We start from the raw sequence: 19,047 nt of genomic DNA, 5'->3' as shown, positions 1-19,047 counted from the left end.
TTAGTTTATTACAGCTATTACATAACTCTTATTACAGATTTTGTAGTGTAATTATTAATTTATTTACTACCAATTAAGGACTCCACATTATAATATGTTGCTTTTGCCCTATTAATTTGAATATATTCCAATAGCACAAAAAGATTATGATATTTTATTCGTTGTGCACCATCTCACATTTTGTAAAGTGTCTTTGGAGTTATAAAGAAAGTTCAATATTAATATAATTAATTCGATATAATTTCTATGTTTTGCAGATATGTTCGTGTAAAGTGTCTTTGGAGTTATAAAGAAAGTTCTATATTAATATAATTAATTCGATATAATTTCTATGATTTGCAGATATGTTCGGATATAAAACGACTCATTAATTCGTAAGATAATAGAAATCAGAACCGTTCCGAACTGAGGTCGCTATTAGCCGCATGTACAGAGTTTGTCAGGAATTTTCGGGATTTATCGGTACTGCTCGGCTCTGTCCCCACTCTTTCTCTCCGCCTCGGTTGATCACCCCATTAAATCTCACACGTGAGGAGCTCGTGCTAGTCCACTGCTGCAACCAACAATGGAAGGCGGCATGGATTGGCTTTGCCGGTATTTGTCACTTGTTACTCTTCTCACTCGTTTGAGTTGCATTGTACAATTTTTACAATATTGATTCACATTACGATCGGTGATGAATGGTGTAAACCTAACTGAAATGTTAAAATCCCATGTCATTGCAGGCTTTGGGAATCCACTTCTTGATATTTATGCAACAGTTGATGGAAACAAAATCTTGGATAAACATAACCTCAAACCTGATGGCCAAAAAGAAGTTAATAACGATGAATTTATTAATCTCTTGACAACATTACAAAGGTGATTCTTTAAACACTCAAGAAATGTTCTATAACAAATAGAAGATGTTTAACATTTAAATCGTATTCTGTCTTGTTCAGATGTTTGTTTCATGTGATGCCGGTCTCCAATGGTTCTTTTAGGCTAGGGTTAGGGTTCATATAGTCTGATCAATTTTTGTTAAATTTGTTATAAGACAGCGATTAGCCATGCTAAATTCAATGTGCTTTTATTTGGTAATTATCATATTAACGGCTGGAGCGGCAAAATACGAGTTTTTCGTTATTAACTTATTGGAATCGTCCTATAGAACAAAAAAATATTTTAACACAGTAAATTAGTTTCCTTGAGAAATGAAGCGGGTAGGGTACGATAAACGGACCCGGTTTTTTATATCGAAATTAGCAAACGATATTGCTTAATCATACCCATCGATATAATCAATCTATACTGATTGATTATTTTGAACTATTAACTTAAATAGTTTATATCAACAGCTGTAAACACTTTAATATTTCAATTTTACATAAGTAATTTTGATTATTAAAAATGGCAGTCAATTTTAGAAAACTACACGACATTGCTTTGAAAGATGATAAGACATAAATAAAATATATTGTTTTTATGGCTTCAACATGTTGGACTCGTACCGAAAAACTCATTATGTGAAATTTGTAGGAAAGAACTGTAACTGTGAGAGAAGCAAATATGGTCGTCTTCAGTTTTCCTAATATTTGTTATAATAATTTGTTTGATCACCGTAAATATTAAATTCATATTTTAATTTAAAACATATGATTGTTATAATTGAGGACTATAGATACTTTTATATCGATTGATAGTCTAGGATTTGAGATACGAATATTAGGTATCGATGACTACATTCTTCGATATAAAAACCGGGTCCGCTTATCGTACCCTACCCAATGAAGCTGTAAGATTTTTAAATAAGCACTGAAATCTTGTTCATAGGCTGCAAGTTGTAACAATTTCTTAATGATTATTTAATGATGAATAAAAAAAACTTTATGTGCAGTTATTAAATGTAATAAATAAAGTAGTTTAATAAAACCCTTATTGCCAACCGCCATGGCATGGTCAGTGCCACATATTTATGAGAGTTTGTATTCCTTGGGGCTGAGTACACTTGTATTATTGTTGTGTTCCACCTAAAATAAGGATAATTTTTGTTTTCTTATGTAGAGGGGAAACGTGATTATAACTTGTAATATTTATTTTAATAATAAAACTGTTGAAATTTTTTAAACAAAAAATTGTAAATAAAATGTTTTAATTTAAAAAATTTGAAGTACAAAACTACTAATTTTATCGTTTTAATATAGAATAGGGATAGGGTACGATAAGCGGATCTGGTTTTTTATATCGAAGAATGTAGTATTCGATATCTAATAATATTCATATCTCAAATCCTAGACTATCAATCAATATAAAAGTATCTATAGTCCTCAATAACGTAATCATATATTTTAAATTAAAATATGAATTTAATATTTACAGTGATCAAACAAATTATTATCACAAAAATTAGGAAAACTGAAGACGACCATATTTGCTCCTCTCACAGTTGCAGTTGTTTCTTTCCCACAAATTTCACATAATGGGGTTTTCGGTACGAGTCCCACATGTTTGTCCTATCATCTTTCAAAGCAATGTCGTGTAGTTTTCTAAAATTGACTGCCATTTTTAATAATTAAAATTACTTATGTAAAATTGAAATATTACCCTACGTGTATTATTTTAGTGTTAAAGTGTGATGTAGACTATTTAAGATAATAATTCAAAATATTTAATCAGTATCGATTGATTATATAAATGGTTATGATTAAGTAATATCATTTGCCAATTTCGATATAAAAAAACGGGTCCGCTTATCGTACCCTACCCTAGAATAGAATAGAATAACTTTATTGATCTCAAGGACATAAACACATCAGATCTTGTCAGTCATACTACAGATGAGATAACTATACTAAAGATAAAATACATAAAACAATGGTGCATTTCATAGCATGCAAAGCAAGTCAAAAAACACAAGCAAATAATATTTAAAATTAACAACAATGTTTATGCAAAACAAGTAACATTTTACAAGCAATAAAACATATCTAAAAAGAGGATATTTACACAAAGTCTACATCAGCAACATTTGATTAATAAAACTCACACAGCCTATAGAACGGATTTGCAATCAACCAGGCATGCATTATTTTCTTAAATCTTATAAAACTAACATGCTAAGCACTCTGAGACAAACAGTTAAAAAGCTTTATACTTACAACTCATGAGCATTTAATACTTTAGAGAGCCTTGTAAAATGTCTAGCAATTTTGCTGCTGCTTCTTGTGTTATGTGTATGTACATTACTGTTTATTGTGTTGTAGGCCAGGTTTTTCTTTACATGCTGCAATCAGAGAAAAATAAACATATTAACAATAGTCAGAATACCCTCCTGGATGAAAAGTGGTCTACAGTGAGATCTGAAATCAGCCTTTGCAATAATTCTGATAGCTTTCTTTTGTACTAACAAAATACTGTTTACTCTATAAGAATTTTCCCACAAAAGCAAACCATATGAGAAGATACTTTGAAATAAAGCGTGATATTCCATTTGTAAATGGTCTTTACAACTCGACTTAATCTTTTTAAAACACGCTCTACATGCACATGCCAGGATAACTTGGGATCCAAAAAATCCCAAGCAGCTTCACACTCTGAGTAAAACCATATTTCCTATCATTTGCCTTCAGTGTAAATAAAATACGCTGGATCTTGTCATGGTTTAAATAAAACAAATTTGCTCTGTACCAAACATTAGCCTGCTCAATTAAATTAGGAACAGTTACATCAGTTCTAGAAGTCAAAAGAGTGACATCATCCGCAAACATTATAGTTTTACAGTTAGTGTTTTTTTCAAGATCATTTATCATAACAAGAAACAATAGTGGACCCAATACCGACTCCTGTGGTACACTAAAGGGTACCTCAGCATGATCTGAGAAACCTCCTTTTGAGTAAACTTTTTGAAGCTGATTGCTGAGGTAAGAGTTAAACAGTGAATTTTTACAGCCAATTATACCATAGTATTCAAGCTTTTTCAGCAGAATACCACGGTCAATGCAGTCGAAGGCCTTAGAAAGGTCGCAAAGCACCGCACTGGTGTCATATTCACTCTCAAAACTGAAAAGCACATGGAATATTAAATCCTCGACTGTGTCCACCGTGGACAGCCCAGATCTAAAAACCATATTGAATATTGGTAAACAATTTATTGTGTTCAAAGAAAGTGTTCAACTGAAATTTCATTACTGATTCGTAGAAATTAGCAAAAATAGGTACCAGAGAGACCGGACTATAGTTACTGACCTCATCCTTATCACCTTTATTAAAGATTGGCACTACCTTAGAAACTTTAAGCTTGGATGGGAAAATACCTTCAAGTAGACTGGAATTAATGCATAAGGCTAAAGGAAAATAAATTACATTCTTAAGTAATACAGAAGATTTACCATATATATCACAGCTTCTCTTTGGTTTCATTTTGGCTACTATATATACTGTAGCCTATTTATATGCACATTTTTATAGTTCTTTATGTAAATAAGTTAAAATATACCAAGTTACAATAAAGTAAATCTCCGTATAACTGAAAGCATATTTGGTAAATAGCATTTACAACCTATAAAAAAATCGAGTCAAGATAGATAATGTTTTTTTTTTAATTTATTATGTATAAAAGGAGACTTACATTCCATATGTCAAAATTGGTACTTTGGTATTATCCAGAGCCTACTTCTTTTGGGAAAGGTTTTCTTACCGGGGACCTAAATCATCTACATTATTAGATAAAACAGACTTTATTTGACTTACTGTATTACACATCATTATGGAGATCAGTTCTTGTTTTCTGCCTCCCAAAAGGAAGTGATGTTGGTGAGGAGGCCATTCTGTCCCTGTCTACTACTTGTTATTATGCAATATAAGAAGGTTTGGATTAGGTTATTATAAATATATTATTAGTGGTTCCAAAGTTAAAGATAATCTTTATGAACGCTCACATGATCTAAGCTTGAATTTGCCTACTATGTTGAGAGATGTTTTTATTTTTTTGCCAGAGTGCGGGATGGCACTGAAGATGCCACCTAAACGCGCTTTGTTGGCCACGGTCACGTCCGATCTCAGATCACATCCAGATCTTCTAACATTTCTGATCTCAGATCACAATTATTTTAAAACTGTTATTAAGGATCAGCTAGTTAATTATTTTGAACATAACAACCTCTTTTCAGATGAACAGCATAGGTTCAGAAGGGGCAATTCCAAATTTTCTGCCACACTTAGGCTGGTCCTTGGAAGGTTTTGAGAGGAAGAACTCCAAAGCAGTGGTTCTCACAGATTTAAGCAAGGCGTTCAATTGTGTCTCACACTCAATTTTGCTGTGCAAGCTCAGGAATTATGTTTGTACTCATTGGGTGATTGAACTTCTGCAATCATACAGACCCCATGCAGGTTTTGTCAAGAAGTGGTGCCACCTCTTCACGTCTGCCCGTTATGCATAGTGTGCCGCAACGGTCTGTCCTAGGCTCTGTACTATTCTTGATTGCCCTTTCAAATTGGGGCGTCGGCGGCGGTAATATGTTATATTTTATTAAAGGTTTTATGGAATGAGCGTTCTTTTAATGTAAGACCTGGGAACTCATTTGTCCGACACCAAAATTCTTGAGAACGGTATACCTCAAGGGAGTGTCCTTAGTTGTACTCTCTTTGCTGTGGCCATAAACAGCATCACTTCCTGCGTCAGAGCTCCTGTCAGATGCTCTCTATTCGTAGATGACTTTGCTGTATTTGTCCCTGCCAGGAGGCTGGCTACTGCAGAGAGAGGTACCTTCAGCTCACCATCCACCGTCTTGAAGATTGGAGCAACCAAACCGGGGTTTTCTTTCTCTCCTTCCAAGACTAAATGTATAACTTTTTCTCGACTGAGGAACGTCGCTGATCCAACTCTTAGGATAAATAGAATAATAATCCCAGCGAGTCGCTGTGTGAAATTCCTGGGGTTGTGGTTTGATTACAGACTGACGTGGGTTCCGCACATTAAAGAAACTTAAGGCGAAATGTCTAAAGAGACTTAACGCGATGAGAGCTCTAAGCGGGAACGAAATGGGGTGCAGATAGAAAATGCATGCTTCAGTTTTATAAAGCCATATATTCGACCTTGTATTGATTACGGATCACAGGTTTAATTCTTCTGCCAAGCCAACAGCCCTTAAAATGTTGGACTCAATCCATCATTTCTGCTGTCAGACTGGCTACTGGGGCTTTTTGTTCAAGCCCCGTTGTCAGTCTTTTAGCTGAGAGTGGTGAGCCATCCCTATCTTTCAGACGTGTTCAATTGGCTATGAACTATTTTTTTAGTTTAAAATCAAGGCCAGAAAATCCGGCCTTTGAGGTAGTCTTAGACACATCGCTTGCTCCCTTGTACCACAAATAAACCTAATGCCCCCGCACCTTTTGGCATTAGAATCCTGTTACATCTCGCAGAAAAGTGGACATGAGAGCGATTTGATGTTGATGTATGTCACGAGATGGATAGGCCACCATGGACAGTCAGAACTCCCAATGTAATACTGTCGTTATTACAGTTGAACAAGCAAGACGCATCACTGTTGTCCACAAGCTCCTGTTAGAGAGAAAATACTGTCATCCTGTCACCCTGCGATGTTATCTACACAGATGCTCAAAGAGTGAGGCAGGAACGGGTTGTGCCTTTGTCACTTCCAATAGAGAGTACAAATTCTGCCTCACTCCTGAATCTTCAATATACACAGCAGAACTAACAGCTATCTTGAAATCGTTTTAAATATTGTATTTCCAAGAAACAAAATAGGGTGGTAGTGTGCTCTGACTCGCTAAGCGGTCTGCTGGCTATCAAGGACATGTACTCCAAAACATGTCCTTGTTCGTAAGATCCCGCTACGCTTTGAGCGAGATGATGTCTCGGGGTATCGCAATTACGTTTCTGTGGGTACCTGGACATACTGGAATACCTGGTAACGAGATCGCAGATAGGGCAGCAAAGGAGGCAATCTCTCTGACTCCATGTACTAGGCGATCAATCGCGTCTCCGATCTAAAGCCGATTGTAAAGTTACGACTACAACATCAGTGGAATATATCGTGGGATCAATTAACCAACCAATAACAAACTTCGGCAGATTAAATACAGAGTAAAGCCTTGGTCGACTCTGCTTACCGCACTAACCGTAGAGAGGAGGTTGTACTGTGGTCGACTCCGTATCGGACACACTCGCTTCTCTCACAGTTTCCTAATGAGTCGTGGTGATCCACCGCAGTGTGCGGAGTGTAATATGGCGTTTAAACGTCAGCCACGTGTTGATAGACTGCCGCCTCTTCGCCGGGCAGAGGAGAGCACATCGTTTGCCAGGCCGGTTTAGATGAGTTGCTTGGTGACAAAGAAGAGATGTTTTAACGAAGCTCTTTAGTTTTCTGGAGAGCACTAAATTAATGTCCAGAATATGAGTGATATAGTACCTGATTAGTTTTAGTAAACATTTTAACCGCTAGTTTTAGGTAAGGGTGAGCCCTTTTACAGTTCACCCCTGAGTTGTTATTTAGTTTTAAGGCTCTTAACTAGCACCGCCTAAGTGCAATCTTTTAAATTTCGTTAGGAAAATTTTCTGTGTTTTAATCAAGGGTAAACCCCTTTACAGTTAAAAATTTCTGTGAGGTGAGAGACACCACTATCTTAATATGTAGGTGTCACGTAAGGAGACGGGCACTTTTGTCCTTCTATTTATTTGTTATTTGTTATTGGTGAGGGTGGGTCCCTTTACAACCTACCCTCACTAACTTACCTGGTTTTAGCATTAGATGTTGTTATATTTATTATCGTTATTATTTATCTGTTATTTAGTTTTAGTCCTCCGTACACTGCTGTTGTTTTTCTTATTGTCTTAATGTGATAATAATGTTATTTGACACAGAGAGATCCGCTATTTATTCCTTGCACTGATAACGTGACACCATATTTTAAAGTGTAGGTGTCCGTTAACCCTACGGGCATTGATAACCTGCGTGTTTTATGCCCTTATTAAAAAAAAAAAAAAAAAAAAAAAAAAATATTCTTGATTGCAATTTAATAAATGCACGTACTTCTCTGGATACTACCAAAGTAGGGTACCTAAAATTTAGTAACAAAATAATAAATATTTGAAAAGCTCTCAGCAAAGGCAAGTTTTAGCTATTGTATCGATTAATTAATAAAGTAAGGATAAAGTTATATGTTTCTACATCTGTAATATGTATTAGAATCGTCATCACTGTCAACGTTAATATAGAAAACATTAGCATTATTAAGTTAACATGTATGTAACTTAATACATGCTAATGAGAAATTGTTTAAGTTGTCATTGTGTCTTTATTCCAGTGAAAACTACAACATGACCCAGAGTCCTGGAGGATGCACTCAAAATACATTGAGACTTGTGCAGATGCTTGTAAACCAACCTTTATTCTGTGTCCTCTTTGGAGGAGTGGGGGATGATGCGGAAGGGAAGTTTTTGGAATCAGAAGGAAACAAGTGTGGCTTAGACACAAGGTAGGAAAATTTTGTGAACTGGAGTTCCAGTAGTTGAATTTATTGTTGAATAATAATAGTTTTGCTGCTTACTGGTGAAATTAATAAAACACAAGTTTTTATGAAGAATTTGCCAGAAAATAATGTGTAGATTGTGAAGGGAACAGAATTTTTCCTTATATTTGCCATTATTCAGTGATTTCTTGTATCACTGAACAATGGCTAGTCTGAAAACCTTTGTTTCCTTCACAATCCTTCCATTGTAAAAAATAAACTCCAAACAAAGAATGTATAGATGAGCTAGAATAGCCAAACTCAATAAATGTTTAGTTCTTCATTAACTTCTTTAAAAACTATATATATATATATATATATACTATAGTGAAGCTTGTCTTCATGCTATTGTTTCTAACTGTATAGCTCCCAAAATCCTGGAATGATATTGAAACTTCCTGGTCTTCCAAAATCTTTTTCTGCAAATTGCTTTCTATTTCCAATTAGAAGAATACTAAAAAAGATTGCATATTGTGATGAGCTGTGTGTACAATTTAATTGAGTGCATCCAGCCATATTAGCCTGGAAGACAATTAGAAATAAAACTATTCTGTCTATACACAATTAGAGTCCTACCTCGCTACATATGGTTTTGATCCATTGTCGGACATTTCTGCATTACAAAAAGATTCTACTCATTTACATTGCATTATGTCTTGGAGGTTTTTTATAATAATGTTGAAAGCCACTGGTTATGTACTTTTGCATCACAAACTTATTTTTTGTTTTGTGATTTATTTATTACATTTAAATTTATTTGTAACAGATTTTGTAGGGGTATTATTGATTAACCAGTTGTTTAAAGTAATTACAACCAACATCTTTATAAACTCAAACTCGATTACTAAAATTTAGTTATTTATGTAATTAATTAGTCTTTATTTATTCACAGGTGCAAAGTTAAACCTTACACCATTCTATTGTACTGAAAATTCTATTTAGATAATTATAATGATTAACCCTATGAATCCCAATGTGTATGCATAAAATCCCAGGGTCTAATTATATGGATGTTAAAGAATTAATTTTTTAAAATATTTATAGTGTGATAAAACTTTTACTTGTGCTGTATCAAAATGATCACAAAAAAAGATTTTTCTACTAAAGTTGTGAATTAAACTTTGTACAGTGTTTTTACTAATGATATAGCCTAGGAGACAAATTGTTAAAATGTTTTCTATTAAATATTTAAAACCTCTGCTTCTTTTGTTTGAGAATGATCTAATACAGCGGTTCCCAACCTTTTTTCCCTCCAAATACCCATTTGAATATTTGTTACAAAAACTGTACCCCCAAAAATGTAATTTTTATATTTACCAATTAATTTATTATATGTGGGCGTCAAATCATTAATATAATATAGTATAATGACACCTCTTACTATAGGTATTCAGCCAGTAAAACACAGACACACGTGGAATAATATTTATTTTAAATCTTTTTTTTTAAATATATATGTTTAATGAAATGAAAAATTGATTAAATAACTTGATATTTCACAGTCATAATCGTTACTATAAAAAAAATTACATACTATAATTGATAGGAACTTATTTATTAGTCTGGGAACTAATGTCATTTTTGTTTTTAATGTGACCCTTGAGTTGATTTTGCTGCACTTAGCATATTGAAATCAAGTTCAAGTGTTGATAGACATAGTCTGTTGATAGACATAGCACTAGCATTCACTGTTACAATATTTCTTTATGAAAGCATAACAATAGAAAGCTCCCTCTGCTAGTTCAGTATTAGAAAATGGTACTAAAACAGAAGTGTAAGGTAAAAGGTAAAAAGCTTTTTAGTGTAAGGTACATATTCATCATAATACTTGTCCAGAACTGTCCAAGGAATTTTAACTTGAAATTTGACTTCGACGTAGAATCTGAAGAAATTTTAATGAGTTTATCCCTTTCTGGAATAGACAGTGCAGCACTCAGAAAGTTTTATTCCCTGAAAGGATCTAGAATCCAGTTTTTTTACTCCCATTGTTTAGGAAAATACTTCTTGAAAGAATTAAGAGTTTTTTTTTTAAATATGATACTATTTCATGTTTAACACCAGCAGATAGAATCATTTTCTATTAAGAAGCTGTGCAGTGTTTCAAAAATCTTAGCCTCATTTCCAGAAATCAATTATTTATAAATGAACTCAATTTTATTTGCAATTTTAAATACCATGATTGAGCTGTTCTGTACTCCTCCTGTAAAAAAATACTTGTAATTCATGTCTAAGCTCAAACAATCGTGTGAGGACTTTTCCACGAGATATCCACCTGACTTCCATGTATAAAATCAGTGTAGAGTGAATACTAACCATATCGTTGCATTCAATTTAAATACTTTGGAGATTGTCGAGTTTGCTTTTACGAGGTTTACAACTATTACAGATCCATTAAGTACTTGTTTTAATGAGTTTGGCAACTATCTGGATGAAGCAATGGCTCCATGCAATTTATTGCACGGATTTTCCTCCATCTTTTTATATGACATTCAATTTGGCTAAATCTATATCTTTTTTCACAGAAGTAACCATAAATTACATTGAATATGTCTTCTCCTGTAGTTTGTTGAATCATTGCATAAGAAAGCAATAAATGTGTGAAAGCAATTCCAATTCCTTAGTGGTATTATTTACCTTATAGTGATAAATAAAATTACTAGGGAAGCAATGTTTGTGCTTTCATCAACTTCAAAATTGAGAAAAGTGGGCTTGCTTTTCTTAATTAAATGTTGAATTACCCTTTCTTCAATATGGTCTGACATGTCTTGAATTCGTCATGAAACTGTATTGTTTGACCACGGGATATTGTTTATGTTACTAACATAGTCTTGACCAACTTGCACAACATCAGCAATGGCATGGTTTTTATTGCCCTTTGTAATGAGGTAGCTAATTCTATGAGAGGATTCCATAGCATTTTGATTGTCTTTGTTACCTGACACTAAGTGAGATAAAATACTAGCATTTATTTCATACATCTTTGAAAGTGTTCAAAATAGCTTACAGCTTTTTTTGTACTGGAAGTGTTTAGTTTCAAGACGACACAAAAGTAAGGAAGGTTTCATGCTGCCATTAATTAAAACTTCTCCACATACAACACATAAAGGATTTTGATTTTATTCTTCTCCAGTAAATGAAAAACCATATTTTAGATATTTTCATTTCTTTGGGCAAGATCCATTATTTGATTTCTGAGGTTTATTAATAATGTTACTCACAAGTGTAGAAACAGCTGCCACGTATAGGAATGAACTGGGTTTGGTATTTATCTCGCTGCCATAGGTGTATCCAGGAGGGGTTTGGAGGTTGCAGCTCCAATTTTTAATATTATTAGCGGTAAACATATTCCGGGAGGGAGTTACTCCTGTACTCCACCGGGTGGTACGAAAGATTTGTAGTGCATTAATCCGTAATTACTACTGTAATTATGGATTACAGTGCTGTAGAACTCACTCAAACAAATACTTGTAGTGATAACGCTAACATTTATGGTTGAATTCAGTAGGTAAAGAACAGACTAAATACGTAACCTGTCATGAATTTGTTAAATTATGTCTTAATTTTTGCATTTTTTAAATGTATGTTAGCATTTGTTAAATTCAATATTTACTTTTTAAAATTACCTCACATTTAAAACCATAAATAATACAATAATAAGGGTTTAACCCTTTAAGTGACAAAAAAGGAGGCATATTAAAAATTGAGGTTTTAACAGTTGGATGCTGTTCAGTTGGTCCATAGAATCATGAAAAAAGATTTATTTTGATAAATTTTTTCTATTTTATATTTTTTAGGGTGGGAAAATATTATCCCAGCGTCACTTTACGGATGTTTGTTTTTTTACCAAGTCACACTGTTTCACTGGGATAATATATTCCCACTTAGGGGTTATTCAATAAATATCATGTAATAAGACATTTTAAAAACTTTTTATTGAAAATTTAAACTTTTTTTAGTACAAACTTTTATTTAGACTTTTGTAACACAAATATATTGACAAAAACCTTGATATTAGAAAAAAATCACCACTCTGGACAAAATTATGGTCATGGAATAATATCTCCTTATCCGCCTTTATTTCATCAACAGGATATTCCATTCTGTTTGGTAGGATAGTTGAGCAGGAAAAAGTATCTTCGTCCAAAAGCTTTTTGGCGAGAACTTCTGAGCTGAAGAAATTATCTTAATAAATACATTGGCCGATCTTTTACAAGACTGCCAGAGTAACATCCAAATAACTGCTTTGCCAGAACATGGACAAAATAGTTTATTCCTAATAAAAAAGAGTAAATTTTTGTTGTTATTTATAAATATAAATCTCTCAAGCAAAAATAAAATTTTTATATTTTTTGAAAAAAGCATTACATTTTCAGCTTGTAGTTCACAATGTTACATTTTCATGATTAGACATTTTTACATTGCAAAATACAGGTAAAATATTGTATAAAAATGATTACAGATAACTAAGGAGTATACTACTTAACTTTAAATTATTTCTTGATGTATATTAGTGAAATTATCTTGATCCTAAGTTTGAGGTATGGACAAGAACAAAAACATTGATATATCTGAGTGACAGTGCGATAATATATTCCCACTTTCAGACTATCAGTAGGATAGAAATCCAGCTGATGTTGCCAACTGCTGAAAACTAAATTTATGTTTTACAGAAAGTCTTCATGGTATGTATTGTGCATGTGGTAAATTACTATCCCAAAGAATCTCAAGAGTAGTAACATAAATAAAATTGAAAACGTGGTCGGAAATTATTCACCCAATGTCGTATAAAGGGTAAAAAATAAAATAAATACATAATACATTTTCAAATGAGTAAATTTAACAATTTTTTAGTTTTGAATTTTTAAGCAAACTCGATAGTAGATGGACATATCTCGAACTACGTTTTTGTTTATACAAGGAAAAATAATTCAAAATTTGGGAGAGTTTAGGAATACCATATGTGGATGTATTTTGATGACATTTTTCTGTATGTTTAATGATTTATAAACAAACAGGTTTTATGAAAATAAGCTCTTTCGAGTATAGTTTATGTGTAATGAATTCTATTCCTAATTTGAAGTGATATTTGTCCAATATCAAATGTTTAGTAAATTGTATGCTTTTATAAAATGGTGTAAAGAATATTGTTGAAAATGTTACCAAGGTGTACTTTGTCTAAAAAATCTTTTTATGTGATTCATTTGTTTATTTACACATTCCTAAAATTAAAATAAAATTCGCTAACGCTCAACAATTATTCAGTTGGTTATTTGTATATTAGAAGTTTATTTATATATTTAATTAAATTTACAGTTTTGAAAGTGTGAAGTTTACCAACCATTCTCCACATCAGTGGCATATCCAAAATTTGGGTTTGATGGGAATTCAAACCCATCAACTAATGCAATAAATTATATTGTTGTAACAAGTTTTTTGTTACAACACAATAATAACTAATCCATAATGATTCTATTGTACCTTCAAAACTCCATTACCAGTAAAAATGTTTTAATAAAGCAGAGTTTTTATTACATCAGTATAAAACAATGTTTCTTTGCAGGTATGCCAAACATCGTGCCTATCCAACAGGAAGAGTAGTTTCTTTAATAAATGGAGAGAATAGGTCCCTGGTGGCCCACTTGGGAGCAGCAGAAATATATACCACTGAAGATTTCATAACTGATGACAACATGGAAATTATGGAAAAAGTTTCTATTGTTTACGTTGAAGGATTTTTCATCAGTCACAGTTTTGAAGTCAGCATGGAAGTGGTGAAACAATGTAAAAACTTTGGTGTGCCTGTTGTTTTCAACCTTAGTGGCTCTTATCTTACTGAGATATGGCCTCAACAAATGATTGCAATGGCAACTGCCTCAGACATTGTAATTGGAAATGTTGCAGAGTTTAAAGGATTAGCGAACATCATGGGTTTAGAAGAATCTTCAGTCGAAGATACAGCTTTAAAAGTGCATTCTTCCTTGTGGGGAACGACTTTGACCGTTAAGTGTAAATCGAATCATTTGGAACGTTTTGGGAAGACTGTGGTGTTGACTAGAGGCAAACATTCAGTACTTTGTGTCTGTGGTGATCGGGAATTGATTAAATTTGTAGTTCCACATTTAGATGCAAACCTAATAAAAGACACTACTGGTGCAGGCGATGCTTTTGCTGCTGGTTTTTTGGTGGCTTTCTTGCAAAACAAAACTGCTACAGAGTGCATTGCTTATGGTTGTCAAATTGCACAACAGATTATACAAAATATTGGTGTTGTTTTGAAGAAAAATATTTTATGATATACTTACGAATATTAGAACTGAATTTCATGATAGTTTTATATGATGGCAGCATGGAAGGTAGTTAGAGAAGAATCTGGTGGAAACAGTAGAAATCTTGAGTGTCCAATTAAGTCTAATGATTTTAATGACTACTTCATTAATGCACCAACAGAAATGAACATTAACAAACCTATTGATGTCATGGGAGCAACATTACTTGTAAATCAATACTTACATAATAATAATTTAATAATGCAAAATAAAACATTTTTCTGGCAAGCAATAACTGAACAACAGGTAAAAAAGATTGTCAGTAATTTTAGCACATCTAATAGTGAAGACATATATGGGTTATCAAATAGAATAATCAAAGAAATCATTGATTTTATAATTAAGCCATTGGTTTTCTTGTTCAATAGAGCCTTAACTGAAGGTGTGTTCCCAGATGTGTTAAAATTTACAAAGGTAATACCAATCTATAAGAAAGGAAAAAAGTCTGATCCATCAAGTTACAGACCAATATCATTAATCCCCATAATAAGTAAAGTTTTTGAGGCATGTATTAAAGATCAATTATATAATTTTTTTGTTAATAATAATTTGCTTTGTGTTGAACAGTTTGGTTTTATACCAGGTTTGAATACAATTAAGGCCGTTGAATGTGTTATTAATTATGTTTTGAACGGTTTTGAAGATAAAATATTGACATGTGCTACTCTGATTGACCTGACCAAAGCTTTTGATTGTGTCTCTCATGAAATATTATTGGAAAAATTGCAATGTTATGGTTTGGGGGGTGTGGAACTTGGCTTAATGACATCCTACTTGTGTAACAGGAAACAAATGGTATATCAAAATAATGATGGATCTAATTTTCAATTAATTAAATCTGGTGTTCCCCAGGGATCTGTATTGGGACCATTCCTATTTTTAATAGCAATAAATGATTTCCCAGGTAATATACCATGCAAATCGGTATTATATGCAGATGATACTACTTTAGTTTGGAGTGGAAAAGACATGAGAAAATTGCAAATAGATCAGAATGTATCAATGAATATTGCAGAGAGCTGGTTTAAAACAAATCATTTAAATATAAATAAAAAAAAGACAGAATCAATTATTTTTTCACTAACTAAATTAACTGAAGCAGAGTCTATTAAACTACTTGGCCTATACTTAGACAGCAGTTTGAAATGGGATGTACATATAAAATACCTTTGCAAAAAGCTATCTAAAATCATTTATTTACTAAGAAAACTTAAACTGTGTGTTAGTAGTGATATGTTGATCAATGCGTATTATGCCTTTTTTCACTCTCAGATTGTATATGGCGTTACTTTATGGGGAAATAGTACTTATATGGAACAAGTTTTTAGATGGCAAAAATATGCTATACGGACCATAAAAGGACTGGACAATCGTGAATCTTGTTTTCCCATTTTCAAAGAATTAAAAATAATGACACTCCCATGTTTATATATATATATTTCTGTCTAATAAACGTAAAAGAAAATTTGCATAAATATAAAATTAGATCTGATATACATAACTATAACACAAGAAATAACTATGCCCTAGATTTACTACCTGCTAGACTTACAAAAACAAATAACAGCATATTTTGCATGAAAAATCGATTATTTAACAAATTGCCTCAATCCGCTCACACTGTCTCTGTTAATAAATTCAAATATTGCTTGAGAAAGTGGTTAAAGGAACAAGTTTTCTACAAGGTTGATGACTATCTAGCTACTGATTATGGTAAATTTAAGGACATCTTTTACTAATTTGTAATCAAAGCTAAATTCAGATTAGATAGTTAAATGTATGTATTTTAATGAATTTTTATGTAATGTATATAGTCTATTCACTGTTCATTGTTTTAAATTTTATTAGTTTATGTTTTTTGTGTTTTTAACTGTTGTCTAATTATTTATTCATAAATGTATGTCTTTTAGTCTATTAATAATTTACGTTTTTATTGTTGAAGCTATTACAGTGTAGTTTATATAGTGTTATAACTATTTATAATGTTTTATATTTGTTTTAATTTTCACTTAAATATAGTGGTTATATAGTATGTCTTTTAATCTATTGATAATCTATGTTTTTAATGTTAAAACTATTACAGTGTACTGTATATAGTGTTGTAGCTATTTATTATGTTATTCTACATTTATTTTTCTATATTTATTTAAACCTTCATTTAAATATAGTAGTTACCAACAACTCAACAAGCAATAAAAAGTAAAATTATGTTGTATTGATATTGACGAAATCTATTGCATCACTGTATGATTAATGATGAATAAAATCTTGAATCTTGAATCTTGAATCTTGATATGGTAAATTTGGTGTAGTATAATTATAATGCAATAGGTTAACATAATTCATTTTGAAGTAGTTACTAGAGCTAAACATGTAACCTTGTGTAATTCAATATTGTATGACAAAATAATAAATAAACTAAATTATTATTGGCTATGCGAATTAAAACAAGATACATTTTAAACTTTTTTAGTGTTATAATTTGTTATTTTGCATCTCATGGTGCTCTTCTTTATTTTTAAATATGATAATTCAAGTGCAATAGAATATATAGCCTATTTACTTATTTTACGAAAAGAGAAAATAACTGTAAATGTGATATAAATCCTATAAGTGCATAAAATGTGATATTGTTTGTCTTTGTTAGCTATTAAAATATTGTTAGCTTATAAAATGAGTTTTGTGTATTTATTTTGTCTAAATCATTACAATTAAGTCTTTAAATCTTTACATATATAAGATTTCCACCTATGGCATACAAAATGCAAAATAACTTACAAAAATAAAAGAATAAAGAGTAACTTTTGTATGCCTTGATGAATTCTTATAAGAAACTTGAAATACTCAGTACATATCAACAACAATTTTTTTTTCAAGAACAGAAATGTTTTAAAATCTTGTAGAAAAATGGAGTGTAAACATTCCAACACTCTCAAATTACAACCTCTTTCTGATACTTTCAATAAATATATCCTTATAAGATGATCAATATTATAAGAAAATGCACAATATAGTCATGCGAATTCATTATATAGCATTGAAGCAAACTAATTTCAAGTTAACACGTTCATGATGACGTGTACTCCATTGGATACATGTGATCTTTCACAACTACCACCGTGTACCTGATTGTGTATATGCTTTCACAACTGCCGATCGGATACACACCAGGCTTTCGTAAAGCACGTTTTACTCCGTTGAAGATGGGGTACCCGTTGCTATACTATTTCTTTGCGTTTTTATTGTTTATCTGTCTTGGGAGTTTCTTGTGATCCTGTGCATAAATAAATATCTCAGACTATTGTGAACCCTATTGGGCACACAATTGCTTAATTTTTAAGAAAAAATAATTTTTTAGGTACTCCTTGTGGTATACGGAAAAACATTGAAAACATTTGTAATAAATTTTGTCATGCAAAATTGAGAAGTCTTCTACAAGTATTTCTTGCTATACTCTGAATTTTAATGTAAAAATACTTATTCGGCGTCAAATAAAAAAGTCCGGAACTAAGCCATTGTCATGAACGTGTTAGCTAAAGCATAATGATCAAAAACTGTTTGTTACTTTATCAAGTAGGCATACCTGAGTGGACTACCATGTCCAAGAATTTTTACTTTGATGTTGATTGTTCATTGCCAGTTTTTACGATTTGTACATAATCTTTTTATGTCAATTAGATACGTCATATTGATTAATGGAGAGAGCTGTGAAATCTAGATGTACGTTTTTATTTGGTTTATAATGTGTTGGCTGAGGATGAGCCATTACCTTGCAAACCACTCAAATCAAACTTTGAGGCAATGGGAATACACAACAGAAATGTATTTAAAATAATTAGATGAATTCCATATCATGTGTTCCAATGATGATTTACAGATTTTTCAGCAGAGGATCATCATTCACGACTTATGTACAGAAGGAACAACTGTTTAAAGGAAAAATTTAAAAAAAATGTATATTATAAAGTGTTGAACTGATTAAAACAAATTCAAAAACAAGATAAAATTATGAAACTAATAGTTTTATTGTTTGATAAAATTGGATATAGGGCATGGCTGACCCACCTGAATCTTTGGAATTCCACTTGGAGGATTCAGATCATACCTTTTTCAGGTGCAGTAGATGGACAGAAGAAAGAAGATAACTAGCAAGGCTGTAGAACCTGAGACCATTATCACAGCCATGCTCTCTTGTCCATGCCTTAAAGGCAGA

The 19,047-nt window shown here is 32.2% G+C and overlaps 1 protein-coding gene across 2 annotated transcripts; it reads left to right on the top strand.

Moving 5' to 3' along the window:
• Nucleotides 1-547: 547 nt before the first annotated feature.
• On the top strand, nt 548-17,511 carry LOC124355118 (adenosine kinase-like). 2 transcript variants are annotated; one of them, XM_046806077.1, is made up of 4 exons: nt 548-861; nt 8,305-8,475; nt 14,069-14,844; nt 17,125-17,511. In XM_046806077.1, the coding sequence occupies exons 1-3, from the start codon at nt 677-679 to the stop codon at nt 14,799-14,801; spliced, it is 1,089 nt and encodes a 362-aa protein (XP_046662033.1). In that variant the 5' UTR covers nt 548-676; the 3' UTR covers nt 14,802-14,844; nt 17,125-17,511. The 2 variants fall into 2 exon arrangements, with proteins under 2 accessions (XP_046662033.1, XP_046662034.1); XM_046806078.1 differs by lacking the exon at nt 548-861 and adding an exon at nt 3,187-3,899.
• Nucleotides 17,512-19,047: the final 1,536 nt, after the last annotated feature.

The sequence above is a fragment of the Homalodisca vitripennis genome, chromosome 2 (assembly GCF_021130785.1).
Source record: "Homalodisca vitripennis isolate AUS2020 chromosome 2, UT_GWSS_2.1, whole genome shotgun sequence".
NCBI lineage: Eukaryota > Metazoa > Arthropoda > Insecta > Hemiptera > Cicadellidae > Homalodisca > Homalodisca vitripennis.
The sequence above is the reverse complement of the archived record's forward strand: the minus strand, read 5'-3'. Positions and strand labels throughout refer to the sequence as shown.

Excerpts from the sequence above, each read along its gene's own strand:
- LOC124355118 (XM_046806077.1), top strand. The coding sequence starts at position 677 with ATGAATGGTGTAAACCTAACTGAAATGTTAAAATCCCATGTCATTGCA. Across the intron at positions 862-8,304 it reads CTCTTGACAACATTACAAAG|TGAAAACTACAACATGACCC; the intron begins GTGATTCTTTAA and ends TCTTTATTCCAG. Across the intron at positions 8,476-14,068 it reads AAGTGTGGCTTAGACACAAG|GTATGCCAAACATCGTGCCT; the intron begins GTAGGAAAATTT and ends GTTTCTTTGCAG.